General features: G+C 40.2%; 1 protein-coding gene across 1 annotated transcript in view; it reads left to right on the top strand.

Annotated features, from left to right (window-relative positions):
• The window catches only part of uhrf2 (ubiquitin like with PHD and ring finger domains 2), a 161895-nt gene that overhangs the window by 113713 nt on the left and 33106 nt on the right, over positions 1 to 15076 (top strand). Inside the window, exon 9 of the mRNA XM_080848064.1 lies at positions 7411 to 7515. Coding sequence (XP_080704190.1) covers positions 7411 to 7515 — 105 coding nt within the window. The remainder of the gene's footprint in view (positions 1 to 7410; positions 7516 to 15076) is intronic.

Below are 15076 nucleotides of genomic sequence, written 5' to 3'. Positions count from 1 at the left end.
TTGGCCTTCCCCAAGACGGAAGCTGTGTTGTTGACCCAGGACAACTCCTCCGTCAGTGTAACACCCAGAAACTTAACAGAGGTGACTAGCTCAACCTCTTCACCGTTGATGTAAAGTGGGAGATGGTGATTGTACTGGGCAGACTTCCGGAAGTCGATGATCATTTCTTTAGTTTTCTTTATGTTCAGACTGAGGTTGTGCTCTGAACACCAGACTGCCAGGTTCCCCACTTCTTGCCTGTAGGCAGCCTCATCGTTGTTGGAGATGAGGCCAAGCAATGTTGAATTATCTGCAAATTTGAAGCTGTAGTTGGATGTGCAGGAGGGAGTACAGTCATGGGTGTAGAGGGTGTATAATAGTGGGCTGAGCACGCAACCTTGTGGGGCGCCAGTGCTGATGGTCAGATTTGAAGAGTGATGCTTTCCCATTTGTACACTCTGTGTGCGATTGGTCAGGAAGTCCAATACCCAGTTACACAGTGTAGCATTGTGGTTTAGGTCCTGAAGTTTGGAGATGAGTTTGCCTGGAACGATCGTATTGAAAGCAGAACTGTAATCTATAAAGACAATATGGATGTAAGTGTTCTTTAACTCCAGGTGCTCCAGTGCAGTGTTAAGCAGCAGGGCTACTGCATCCTCTGTAGATCTGTTCATTTTGTAGGCAAATTGGTGTTGATCAAAGGAAGCTGGTGTGATGCCACTTATGTGTTTCATGACCAGCCTTTCCAAGCATTTAGCAGATATGGGGGTGAGAGCCACTGGCCTATAGTCGTTCAGGCACGTGACTGCAGTCTTTTTGGCACAGGTATGATGCTTGATGCTTTGAAACATGGGGGGACATGTGAAAGGGCTTGAGAGCGGTTGAAGATATCTGTAAATACCTCTGTCAGCTGGTCACCGCAATTCTTTAGTACGCGGCCTGCCACACCATCTGGTCCTGCCGCTGCCGCTGAGTCTGACCTCGTGGGGGATCAGAGTGGGTGCAGAATCGTCAGAGGGTAGGGGCAGAGGCAGCTGACCACTGTTTTCCCTGTCGAACCGTGCATAGAACTGATTCAGCTCTTCAGTCAGGGTAGCACAGCTGGTCTGGGGGGATGACGCAGTCACTTTGTAGTCCAAGATTGCTCTTATTCCCTCCCATACTCGTCTCGGATTGGTGTGAGTGTGGAAAAGTTGCTCAACACGTTGCCGTATTTGACTTTTGCAGATGTTATGCCTCTCGTCAGTGCTGCCCTAGCTACGCTGTACGCTGCTGTATCACCTGATCTGTAGGCTGCGTCTCGGCCCTTCAGTAGTGTACGCACCTCTCTGCACATCCATGGCTTTTGGTTGGGGAACACTCACTGTCCTCCTTCTTGTGACATTGTTCACACAGAAGTTGATGTAGTCCATTACTGAAGATGTATATTCCTCCAGTGCAATTTTTGGGTCGTCAGAAGCCTCCAGGCTGTTTAAATATTGTCCAGTCCGTGCTGTCAAAGCAGTCCTGTAGCTGAAGGATGGCATCCTCATTCCACACTGTTATGGACTTGGTGGCAGGTCTTGTCGCTCTGATTCTTTGTTGGTATGAGGGGTACAGGAACAGCGAGAGGTGGTCAGACAGGCCTAGGTGGGAGTAAGACTGTACTTTGTAAGCCTTAACAACATTAGTATACACCTGGTCTAGTGTCACACTGCCTCTGGTTGCACAGGTCAGGATTGGATTGAATGTGGGGAGCACAGATCTGAGATTGGCACGGTTAAAATCTCCGGCTAGAATAAAGGCGCTGTCTGGGTGTTTGGCCAGTCTTTTACTGATGTAGCCATGTAGCTGTGCTAATGCTAGTTTAGCATTAGCATCCGGAGGGATGTAAACAGCACAGATGTAAACAATGCCAAACTCCCTCGGTAAGTAGAAGGGCCTGCACTTCAGAAGCATAAGTTCTAGTTCGGGGCAGCAGAGATTTTCGACAATGCTTGTGTTTGTGCACCAGCAGTTATTTAAGAAGACACACAGACCGCCACCAGTCTTCTTACCCGAGTCAGCTGTTCTGTCGGCCCGGTAGACGGTGCAGCCTGCTAGATGGATAGCTGCGTCTGGTGTGGTGCTGTCTAACCACGTCTCTGTGAAGATCATGCAGCAGCAGCTTGTCAAAGTCCTCTGTGCTGTGAGTCGAAGTCTAATCTCGTCCAGTTCATTCCGTATTGAGCGAACATTGGCTAGGAAGATTGAAGGAAGCAGTGGTTTGGATGGGTTAGTGGTTTGGATGGGTTAGACTTTAGCTTCTGCTTCCGCTCACAGCGTCTCCTCTGCCGGCCCCTGTGGACTGTGGATCTCGGGAGGGATAGATATCTCGCTTGACAGTCAATGTACATCACGATTTATGACCAGGAGCTCAGCACGGCTATACTGTTTTGCCAGTGGAGGGCACATTAGGGCTAAAAAAAACGAACTATTAATAAACAAAAATAAATGAAGATTAGTAAAGGTAACAACCTTTTGCCAGATAATTAGAAACTATTTCAGTGATAAGAACTTTGTTTGAAGCTTCCTTGCAGTAGGCCTAACCTCTGTGATTGGCTGATAAGTGACTGGTCTCTGTGATCTCTTTTAAGGCACAACCTGAGCGCCACAACCGACTATTTGAAAACGAATGTTGATATAATATAAAACGAAAACGTTCGTGTTCAACGAGGCTGCATCTAAAGCCTACAGGGAAGATGATTGCGCGGCTTTTAAACCAAGGTTCCCGGAGCCACCCAGCCAGAGATAGCATTATCTCATATGGTTTGTGATGAATGTTAGTCAGCACTCCTCGGCTTTCAAGTGGTTTCATTTAATGTCAAGTTGCCAACTACCTCTAAGTAGTAACCCACTAGTGAAACTGAAATATCATAGTACTGTAGCTAGTATCACTGCTAATGTTAAAAAGTTAACAAAGTTAGTTAGCAAGTCTACAGATGTGGCTGACACCTGACCGCCACATAGCTGCTGCTTAACACACACATTGTTGCAAATTGCAGATCATAGGTTAAATAATATGATTATTGTAGATCATAGGTTAAATATGTAAGTCATGAGTTAAATAATATGACATAGATGATAAACAATGACACTTACAACAAACACTGTTCGCTAATCGCCTATCCCAATGCTATCCTATCTTGTACTTGAATTGTCAGAGCCAGCTGGCTGAATGAATGAGTGGATGCGATCTAAAAAAAGAAAGAAGCTAATGGCAAAGATTCTACCACGCTGCATATTCCACCAATCAAAATGCTAAAAAGACGGGCATTCTAGATCTTTGAGCTCCGAGCTAGAGCTTGCTGCCCTGGCTGCTGGCTGGCTTGCTTGAGCCCGTGGCGTATAGGCTGGCTTGCTTGAGCCTGTGGCGTGAAGGCTACTCAACTAAACGTTTGGTCATTATTTTCTTTCTTTCTTTTTTTAATTTGTATCCCGGGTCTGTCTGTGAAAACCGGGGACATTTCCGGGGACAGCTCCAGGCGGGGACAAGCCACCAAAAACGGGGACGTCTGGTCACCTTCACAAAAACGTTTAGCCTGGAGAGTTGTGTATCTGTCGCCATGGCAACCTAGCTAAACAATTACACTAAAACTATAACTAAACAATAACTGACAAAAATCTATGGTCAGGAGACCCCCAAGATGCTGCGTGGCAAGTACTACACAATTACACTTAAATTAAACTAAGACTACAACTAAACAACTAGAAAATGCATTTCCTGAAGGAAATACCAGTGCATGAAATGCAAAAGTTAAGAAAGAACAAATAAAAGAAAAGAAAAGTGAAAGAAGGAAGGAAGAAAGGAAAGAACAGTAAAAGAAGGAAAGAAGAGTGGAAGAAGGAAAGAAGAAAGGAAAGAAGAGTGGAAGAAAGAAAGAAGAATGGAAGAAGGAAAGAAGAAAGGAAAGAAGAGTGAAGAAAGAGAAGAAGAGTGGAAGAAGGGAAGAAGAGCCAAAGAAGATAAGAAGAAAAGAAAGAAGAGTGAAAGAAGGAAAGAAGAAAAGAAAAAGGTAAGAAGAGTGGAAGAAGGGAAGAAGAAAGGAAAGAAGAGTGGAAGAAGGAAAGAAGAAAGTAAAGAAGAGTAGAAAGAAGGAAAGAAGAAAGGAAAGAAGAGAGGAAGAAACAAAGTAAGGAAAGAAGAGTGAACAAGAGTGGCTCTGGATAAAGACAGTAAAGAGAGAGTGAAAATATTGAAAGAAGGAGAAAAAAAGAGTGAAACAGAGAGATGGAGTGTGAGAGAAAGTAGAGTGAGAGTGATGGAGAGAAAGAAGGAGAGAGAGAAAAAAAAGTACAGTATGGAAGGTGTCTATTAATATTCCTAGTTATACAGTTGAATGGAGAGGTACAGAGAGAAGAGGACCCTTGGAGGCTTGCCGCAGGTGTCAGTGAAGCACAGGTGCAAGCCAGTTTAATTACCCTATTATGATGTCATAATGGCCCAATGTAAGTCAATGGGAAAATTTAGATTCGTTTTTCTTTAATAACTTAAAAAGTATAAAGTTTAGAAAAGTGAAAAATACATAGCATAAGTGTCCTTTACAAGACCTACGCGCCAAGTTTGAATGAAGTTTCTACGTTAAGCGGTTCGGGCTGAATTAATCGCAGAAAAAGGTAACAAGAATAAGAAGAAGAAGAAGAAGCCTAGGAACTAGAAAATGCATTTCCTGAAGGAAATACCAGTGCATGAAATGCAAAGGTTAAGAAAGGAAGAAGAAAAGAAAGAAGAGTGAAAGAAGGAAAGAAGAAAGGAAAGAAGAGTGGAAGAAGGAAAGACAAAAGGAAAGAAGAGTGAAGAAAGGAGAGAAGAGTGGAAGAAGGAAAGAAGAAAGGAAAGAAGAGTGAAAGAAGGAAGAAGAAAAGAAAGAAGAGTGAAGAAAGGAAAGAAGAGTGGAAGAAGGAAAGAAGAAAAGAAAGAAGAGTGAAATAATGAAAGAAGAAAGTAAAGAAGAGTGAAGGAAGGAAAGAAGAGTGGAAGAAGGAAATAAGAAAAGAAAGAATAGTGAAAGAAGGAAAGAAGAAAGGAAAGAAAAGTGGAAGAAGGAAAGAAGAGTGGATGAAGGAAAAAAGAAAGGCAAGAAGAGTGGAAGAAGGAAAGAAAAATGGAAGAAGAAAATAAGAAAGGAAAGAAGAGTGGAAGAAGGAAAGAAGAGTGGATGAAGGAAAAAAGAAAGGCAAGAAGAGTGGAAGAAGGAAAGAAAAATGGAAGAAGAAAATAAGAAAGGAAAGAAGAGTGGAAGAAGGTAGAGAGTGAAAATATTGAAGAGTGGAAGAGATAAAGAGAGAGTGAAAATATTGAAAAAAGGAGATAAAAATGGAGTGAAGAAGAGAGATTGAGTGTGAGAGAAAGTTGACTGAGAGAGAAAGATGGAGAGATGGAGAGAAAAAAAAAATAGAGAATGGATGGTGTCTTAATGTTCCTAGTTAAAGTTAAATTGAGAGGGACAGAGAGAGAAGCGGTTCCTTTGATTTGGCACAGGTGTCAGTAAAGCACAGGTGCAAGCCAGTTTAAAGACCCTATTATGATGTCATAATGGCCCAATGTAAGTCAATGGGAGAAATTTATATTCGTTTTTCTTTAACATCTTAAAAAGTATAAAGTTTAGAAAAGTGAAAAATACATAGCATAAGTGTCGTTTACAAGACCTACGCGACAAAGTTTGAATGAAGTTTCTACGTTAAGCGGTTCGGGCTGAATTAATCGCAGAAAAAGGTAACAAGAATAAGAAGAAGAAGAAGAAGAAGCCTAGGAATAACAATACAGGACATTTCATGCACTGTAATAACAATACAGGGCATTTCATGCACTGTAATTACTAACAAAAACCTATAAGTCTGGAGAGCCCGGAGCCGCTGCGTGTGTACGCGCCGCCATGGTCACCAACACTAAGTATTAACATTGCAGATTGCATACACTACCAGAGGAAAAAGCAGCCATTTGCAAACTCAATATCACAACTGTTATACTAAGAAGTATAAGAGTATCTCTACTAGGGGTGGGGGGAAAAATCGATTATTCGATTTTTCTCGATTCTCTCTAAAACGATTCTCTCTCGATTCAGAAAGTTCATAATCGATTTTGTAATAAAAAAAAAAAGCTTTTTCTCTAATAAAAAATAGAGAAGGTAATTCATCTGTTGATTATCTTAGTAGGAAGTGTAGCAAAGACTCTGAGTAGCAAACTCGAATGTTTTAAAAGTCAAAATGGATTGATGATCGTTTTATCGGTTTAGAATTGATAATCGTTTTTTTTTACACCTCCATTTTATGTTGAAATGCAATTATCGATTAATTATCGATTATCAATTTGAAACCGATGAAGCGATTATTGATGCATTTCGACTATTGAATCATTTGAGTTTGCAACTCAGAGTCTAAAATCACTTCCTTCTTTGTGTTTGATAATTAAAGAAAATCAACAGATGAATAACCTTCTCTATTTGCTTCATTAGAGAAAAAGCTTTTTCTTGTCACAATTTTGACTTTCTATGAGCAATGCAATAATCGATGCAGCTTGCATTTCAACATAAAATGGATGTGTTAAAAAAAAAAAAAAAAAAAATCAATAATCGATTTACAATCGAATAGTTGTCCTCTGAATCGGAATCGAATCGAATCGTGAGGTGCCAAGAGATTCCACCCCTAATCTCTACTAAGGAGTACTAAAATAGTATCTGTGGTAGGCTAAGTCCACTGTGCACATTGATAGAGATTTAATTGGTTTATTTTTGTATTTTTTTTTGCAACTAACTTTATAATATGCTGTTTCATATCTTATAGTGTAGTGTTTATCTTTTTGTTACAAAGCCGGAAGAGATCCCCCATGTCTCTAATACTGTTTTTTGATGGGCCTGACTGGCATTATTTACTTGATTTCAACCCTGTTGTCAGCTAATGTCATACAGTATGTCTTTTTACACAACTGTACTGATTCAATACAGAAATTTCAGTCAGATGCCAGAGCAGGATTTCTGAAGCACATATTAAATATTTACCTCCTTCCCTCCGCTAATGGGGGAGGGAGATGGGCAGAGGGGCAGGCTTCAATACCCAGATTTAACAAATTCATATTTTGGGACTGGTGAATAGAAGGTGAATGATTTAGCATCCGATTCATAATACTTGAATTACGTTTTCAATTGAAAGCACGAAAAAATGTCTTATGCAACAATGATGAGTAGCTGCGCTGAAAAATATTCAATTTTAAAAAATCACAGTGCTTTTAATTCACACAATTCAACATGCCTGTTTTGATATACTTTCAAAGTTCTTCACAAGTTTGGGAGGCCTGATTCTATATTCTCTTGTGACTCGGTGATGCAATCTCTGTATGTTTTTTCTGACATCATTCAGCAACATAATCTGGTTGCCATTTTCATGCCCTTCTTGCATGCTGTTCTCTTTTTGAAGGTGAGCGAGGCTGGTGTGCACAGGCCACATGTGGGAGGTATCCATGGACGCAGTAATGATGGCTCCTATTCGCTGGTTCTTGCTGGAGGCTTTGAAGACGAAGTGGTGAGTGATTTGTGTGTGTTCTGTGAGTGATTTTTCTCTGTCTGAGGTTCTGACACACAGGTTCTGTTTTTCTGGAAGAGTATATCTCTAATGATCACTGCATCTGGAACCTTTCTGATTTTGTATGCACACTTAGGGCCTGATTTACTAACATTGCGACCGCAGCTTAACCCTCTATACCCCAATATAATTTTACAACAATGCTCCTGATTCCTGGGAATTCCGAAAGAAAAAGGCAATTTGAGAAACATTTCAAATAACCAAGAATAACTTAAAAACTAATGAAAAGTGTCCATTGTAAGTTTCTTTCTATTTAAAGATTGGAAATAACTCTTTCAAATGATATGTGATCCATTAAGAATTCTACCATCATGTTTTCCATAGATGACCATTGAATTGTATCAAAAAGGATATTTTGTGACAAAACAAGTATTCACTCTGCTTTTTAACCTGATAAAAATAGTTAAAGTAGTAAGTTACAATACAAAATGTACTTTAGGCATATAGAGGTATTGTTTTGGATAACATATCAACATCTCAGGTGATTGAGGTGTTTGTTTTAACTTCTAATTTTGTTCAGTTCGCATAGCACGGCAAAGCATGGCATATGGCACAAAGGTTTGACACTTTCACTTGCGCCATCAGTCAGTTTAAATTACCATGTCATTAAATACAACACTGAGATAGGAGAACAATAATAATATTTAATTGTCTTATTGTAGAATAATATAAGATTTGAATTGTTAGTGAATTATATCACATTCACACTGAATCAGAGTATAAAATAAATACTGTGCAACAACTAAAAAGTAACAACAACTATAACTGGAATTGAAATAATAATAACAATCATTTATTTATATATTATATTTAAGCAATATAGCACGATGGGAGTGGGGTTGGTAAGGGATAATAAATAGGTAAGGGTGGTGTTTGGCCGTAGCCACCGATTTCACTACAACATGCCAAGGAACTCTTGGAAACATGGTCCCATTTTGCACCAGGGCACTAAACACGTGGAGCAGCCAAAAGATGTTTCTATGCATCTCCCACTCTTAGTGCGCCGTCCCGCTCTGATGCAGCTTGAACACCCTTTCTTCCTCCCCTCAAAATGAGCCAATGAGTGCCCCTCTTTTAAATTCCGTGACACAACAAAGTCTACCCCTCCTGTGTGCATTCCCTGGACACCCCGCTTCCTCCCAGAGAATTCGTCACACATTGCATGGACAAGTTGTAATTTAAAGGCCTTTAGGGACCATGACCTTCTGTTTTTGGGCAGTGGCTTCTGCTGCAGCATCCAGATTATATTCTGAACTGGTCCAAGTGGTCAACCCCTCCCATTTTCCTGTTGTAGTCTGAGACTACATCAGGTACAGTTATTAGATCGGTGCTATATCTACTGCGAGGCTTCAATGTATCTTGCCCGGAACTGTTAGTACTGATGAGATAGACATCCCTCTTGTCCATCCAGCGACAAACCATCATACCTTCTTTCATTGCTTTTATACTATCCCTATCGCCAGTTTGGCTTCCAAGATGTGCTTTGGAAAGCCCTTTGATGTTTTTCGGATAGTGCCACAGTAATATGTTTTATTATCAAGAAGCTCTGTCACCAAGGGAAGTGAAGAAAAAAAATTGTCTGCATAGACATGATAATTTGCCCCCAGGTAACCCTGCAACAAATCCATAACAACCCTGCGGACCAACCCTTTCCCGCTTGTGCCATCCTTGCCTGTGTAAATATTGAATGAAAGACAGTACCCTGTCAGGGAGTTGCACAGGCACCATATTTTAATTCCCCACTTCACTGTTTTTTTGGGCATATACTGCTTCCAGCCAAGCCTGCCATTAAATTTGATCATAGCCTCCACTACAGATAAGGATGGCCAGGGACTGAACATTTTTGGGAAGTTTCTCTGTAGGATCGTAATAAATGGCCGGACCTTTGTCAATTAGTCTGACACACCACTGCACTAAAAATACTGGCAGATGGCCTCAAAACGGTTGCGGGACATTCTGTCAGCAACAAAAGGCACACGGACAGCAAGATCCGTGCTCCAATAATCCGCCAGACATGGCACGCGGTGGATGCCCATTAAAATATTTAGGCCAATAAACGCTCTCATCTCGTCCTCCGTCACATCGTACCATGTGGCGGAGGGATTGAGAGATGCACACATGTTGGTACATATACACAATTTTTGTAAGGAAACACATTCCCACAAGCTGCAGCAAAATGTCCAGGACATTAGTCACAGCAGATTTTGGGCTAGGTTGGACATCACATGGCTCGATGGAGGGAGATGTCAGAGTTTGCAACCAAAGTTCTTCATCCAGTTCTCCTTGCACTGCTCTTGGTCCTCTTCCTCTCCTCCCCCTGCCCACCCCACCTCTTGCCCATGCACCCCCTCTTGCTCTTGCCCCTCTTCTCCCTCTCCTCCCTTGCCATTGTCCTCTTCCCCTCCTAACTCTCCCTGTCATTTCCACCTTTTCCTCTTCAACCTCCTCCACCTCTCCTACCACTTCCAACATCTCTACTTCCTCTTCCTCCTCATTCATTTCCGCTCCTTCCACTTCGCTCTCATCTCCTGAGCTATCTGACACTTCAGATAGATTAATCTAAGAACAAAAAAATGTAGAAATATGAGGAAATGATAGCCTCAAAAAAAAAAGTATAAATATTATGGCAATACATGATAAAAAGGAGGGTACTATTGCTAATGAGGCAGATGTGAGAGAAGTGAAAGTGGCCTATTGTTAAATCTAGGGGCAGATGTCAGTGATGATTGCTTAGATTTTCTTAATGATAATTTACTACACTTAGTAAACAAAACAAAAAAAAGGTGTGACATCCAACATGGGCTTGTAGTCTTGTAAATCACATAATGTGTAGGCCTACAATAACAGGGAGCATGAATCTATCTATATACTTATAGATTTATTCACATCTATTCATCCATCCACGCATCCAATATAATGTGCCCGTGGGATCACGTGACATTAGCTACAAAATGTCAGGTCCCTCCCTCACCCCTCATTAGTTCACTCGCAGTGATTCAGGCAGACGGATGGAGGATATCACGTAACCTGTTGATAATCTAGCCAAGGCCTGTATGACTGTCAGGTTGTTGACCAAAAATGTAAAGTTTATCTTTCTGTACCCATCGGTTGACCAATAAAAGTTTAAACAAATCCGAGTTATCGTCAGACCGTGGCATTTTTTTCTGAGCTAGTCGCCCCAACTGGATAACCCAACTGACGAAGTTGGCTATACACCTGGACAAATGCCCCTACACTCATTCCAATATCGTATATGGATAACAGAGGATGTGATTACAGTATAAAGACAGTAAACAAGTTATCTTTGAGTCATCAATTGCGAGCAGGTACGATACACCGCTAGCTAGCCCACCCCATCGTACTGCTTGAAACTTATAAGCTGTGCTCGAAAGTTAGCACAAATAGCTAAACCTATCAACTTTCGTTGGTGACAGCCACTGATGAGACTAGCGATGTATTTGTTCAGTGTGTATTTATTGAAAATGATTAGTTTACCAGGCACTTACATCTATGTCATCCAACATGGGAAATCCATGTCCTAACTCATGTGAGTTGTCGTTGGTACACATCATTATGGTTTCTTCAAGGCTGAAAATTTGCGATCTTTTTGGTGCTGACATATTGACGAAATGACTTATTATGTGATGAAGTCTTGAGCTGAGGTAATGATATCAGAGGCTACAAAGTTACATTCTTTGCAGCGGGAAAGTGAGTCATATGTAACAAATAATATAGCTTGTGTTTCAAAGAATTAGCTGGAACAAATTACTTTTATTGGGTAGGTAGATATAAGATAGCCAGTGACTTCAGGCGAACTACGGCTCCCTCCGTGGTGGACACTGACATAACTCATAAGAAAACGAAATTATCCCAAAATCGCTCAATACAAACATATGGTTATAATCATGAATATATGTTGTCAAGAGTCAAACGTGTGTATTAGGCTTGAAGGTAACATTCAGAAATAACTTGTTCGCTTGTGTTTGGTCATTATAACATGCCGGCCGGCGACGGCCGTTACAGGAGAATAGAGACGGGGTACGGGGTAGAGAGGGTTAATCTGCGGTCGCACATTAACGCACAGTGTTTTTGCGCATTTTCCTCGCTGGGCAATCATTATTTAGCGCACCGTTAAAAGACGGGAGAAATCGCCTGCAAGTTACTGCCACCATGGAGATTCGAGGAAGAAAAAACTAAGGTTCAGCGAAGAGGAGATGGATATGGGCCATTCTAACGAATTGATGTAAAGTCATGTCGGATATATTTTGAATTTTTTTATGGTTTATTCCCAAAACTTTGTCCGTATGTATATTGTACCATATCTAAAGTACTCATATCTAGTAAAAGAACAGTCAAGTTTTATATTGTATTTTCAGAATGTGTTGGAATGTTTTTCCTCTTCCAAAAATTGTCACTACCGAAACATCACATTTACTATAGTAAAAAAGTATTATTATTGACCTGTTCAGATTGTGTTTCCTTCCCTTCTCTGAAGAGTATTTTTACAAATATTTCTTGAAGTTTTCACAATGAAATCCATAGAAATGATTTTTATACCAAATTTTCAAGTTCAATTCATCTGTTTCGGTAGTGACTGCACTGTTTCGGTAGTGACTGCACTGTTGGATGGATGTTCATTTCTCTCCCAAAATCATCCAAAAGGTGTTCTGGGCCGCCCTTTAGCCCACACAACACATTTATTTAATAATTATGGGATTGAACTACTTACCATTTCATTTTGTCACTACCAAAATCATCTGGTCACTACCATATGTTTCGGTAGTGACTGTTTCGGTAGTGACAATTCTAGCTAACTTTAAGCATAAATAAAGAATTCTAGCAAGCACACGGCTTGTAAACACATCTTTGAAGAGGTGAACACACATACAAACATAAGATTTTCCATGAAATCCCAAAAGGTTTACTTAATTGAAGAAACATGCGTTTCGGTAGTGACAATTCTTAAGGTTACACGTCGATTTTCAGAGTTTGGAACACATTTATATAAAAACTATGGGATTTTGCTACTTACCATTCAACCACGAGGGACAGAGATGCAGTATCACTGCATGGTCAAAAATGCAGAGTCGTGGCTAAAACACAGGCTCAGCCAATGGACTAAAACTCTTGTGTTTCGGTAGTGACATGAAAACTAGGGACATGATTTTTTGAGTATAGTAAATTGATTACAAAATTAAACCCACAATAAATCTAAATATTCCAAGTTCTGTTTCAACCCAATCATAAAGATCTTTGAAATGAAATCATTGAAAAAAATCGAAAAAAATTGAAAAGTGTTATTTAAAGGCATTGAAATTTGGGGACAGCTACTTCCCAATAGAAAGTACCCTATAAATGATGATTTTGTATATATTTAGCTTATCACTATCTCATGTAAAGCATTGGGTTTATATAGACCATAACATTTTCTAATTAAATATCTATGCCTAAATACCTAATTGTTTTGTAAATAGTTTTTATTGTTGAGGGACTGCATATTACACGAATTCGGTAGAATGGCCCATATATTGGTTCACGTTCGCTCAATCACTGAACCTGATTCAATGGGCACACGGTTATATTGTTGTTCTGCCCGCCATCACCTACAGCGAGATGTTTAAAAGAACACGATTATAAAGAATATGCTATTGGTGGCATTAATGCATAAACTGTTTATTATAACAATATTGACTAATTGACTAATTAAGCACCCAAATATGTTTCACCGAATCTGTTACCTGCTTGACTTTACTAATGCAGCTGGGGGTTCACTCACTTTTGAAAATACACTAATTCCATGTTTCATGTAGTTTTTTGGCTACTCAAATAATTCCCTCTAAAAAAGTACATGCAAATGATAAACATAAACCTGACATTCCTTCTATGGAAAATTGGTGATGAAAAAAATTAAAAATCATGGTAAAACAACAGAAAACTCCTAAGTGGTCAAGGGGTTCACATACTTTAAAGTGGCACTGTAGATGTGTACATGGCGTGATTAATAAGTTCTACAAGGGACATGGGTTCACTACAATATATCCCCACTGAAACAAATACTTTTACCAAGTAGCCAGGCCTCTCCAAAATCACTGTTGCTCAATCATGGATAGATGGTGTCGGGAAAGAAGACGTGATGACCAGAGAAAAGGTCATGAAACCTGAAGTCGTCACTTATCTCCGGTATCTGGTTGGTTAAACCTTGTTATCTGACCTGAACAGAAAAGTAATTAATTAAAAACTACTTATTTGACAAGGTGTAAAAGTTTTATTAGCACGCTAACTGTGTATTTTGGTCATATAGCTACGTAAAACAAGTTTTAAGTTCGGTTAACAAGTCACTTGTGTGTTTAGTTGTATGACTTCGTAAAAGTTCGGTTAACAAGTCAGTTGAGTATTGAGCCTTATATAACTTCACAAAAATAATAAATAAATAAATAACACGATCGTTTAAAGGTCAGGCGACCAACACAAGTTCTCAACGAAAAAGTAAAGGTCCTGGTATTAGGCAATTAAAAGGAGTAAATCACCCACTTCCGGTTTCATGACCTTTTCTCTGGTCATCACGTCTTCTTTCCCGACAGATGGCACTATTCCGGAAGATAAAACTGTCATGGACAGATCCAGGGTATTTGGCTACCACGTTAATAATGGTCATGTTGGCATCACATATGACCTGGACATTCATTGAACATGCCCGTAGCCAGGGGGGGTTCGGGGGGTTCGGACGAACCCCCCCACACACTGGGAGGTACCAAAAAAAATATCAATCAAAATGATCAAATCATCCTGCTAAGCAGGATAATATCATGTTAGATTCTTTAAAACCTGCGGGTGAAACACTTATTACCTTCAAAGCATAGGAGTTGCAATGGCAATTTTCTTTTTCAATTGTACTTACGCTTACAAGCGAGTGCTGAAACAGAATTGTACCCATGTGATGGACTGTTCCCACCATAAGTGGTTACTTTCTGATAAGATAACAATGTTACTTTAGCTAAATTGTCTTTCTGTGGTTTTATTACACTTTCTGTTAGATTCTGACATGTTCTTTGTGGTCCAATACGTAGACACTACTGTATGGCTGTCTACCAAAATGCGTGTGGAGGCATTAGGAAAATGTATATATGCAGGGTGCGATTTGCCGGGGGGGGATGGGGGGGATTTACCCCCCCTCTGGTTTTTACATCCCCACCTCAGCTGGATGAATTTCATACATGGGGGGGATAACCCTCAATTATTAAAAAAACAAAGAAAAACAGACAGGTTGTGACAGCGTTTTCTTACACTTGCTTACATCGCTGACACTAACGTTCACCTTACCCGAACTGTCGGCATTCTCAGAACTTGCTGGCTTTCCTTACTGTACAATGAATATGAAAATAGCCTATTTGTTCACTGAATTAGCGAGTTCTGTCCAAAACGGTTGCGTTTCAGTTTCAATTTCGGTTTCAGTATTTCAACGTGAATGAGAGGGAGCACAAGAATTGAGCGTCTAGCAGCG

The sequence above is a fragment of the Sprattus sprattus genome (genome assembly GCF_963457725.1).
Source record: "Sprattus sprattus genome assembly, chromosome: 11".
Lineage (NCBI taxonomy): Eukaryota > Metazoa > Chordata > Actinopteri > Clupeiformes > Clupeidae > Sprattus > Sprattus sprattus.
Note: the sequence above shows the minus strand (reverse complement) of the source record. Positions and strands in the feature narration are given on the sequence as shown.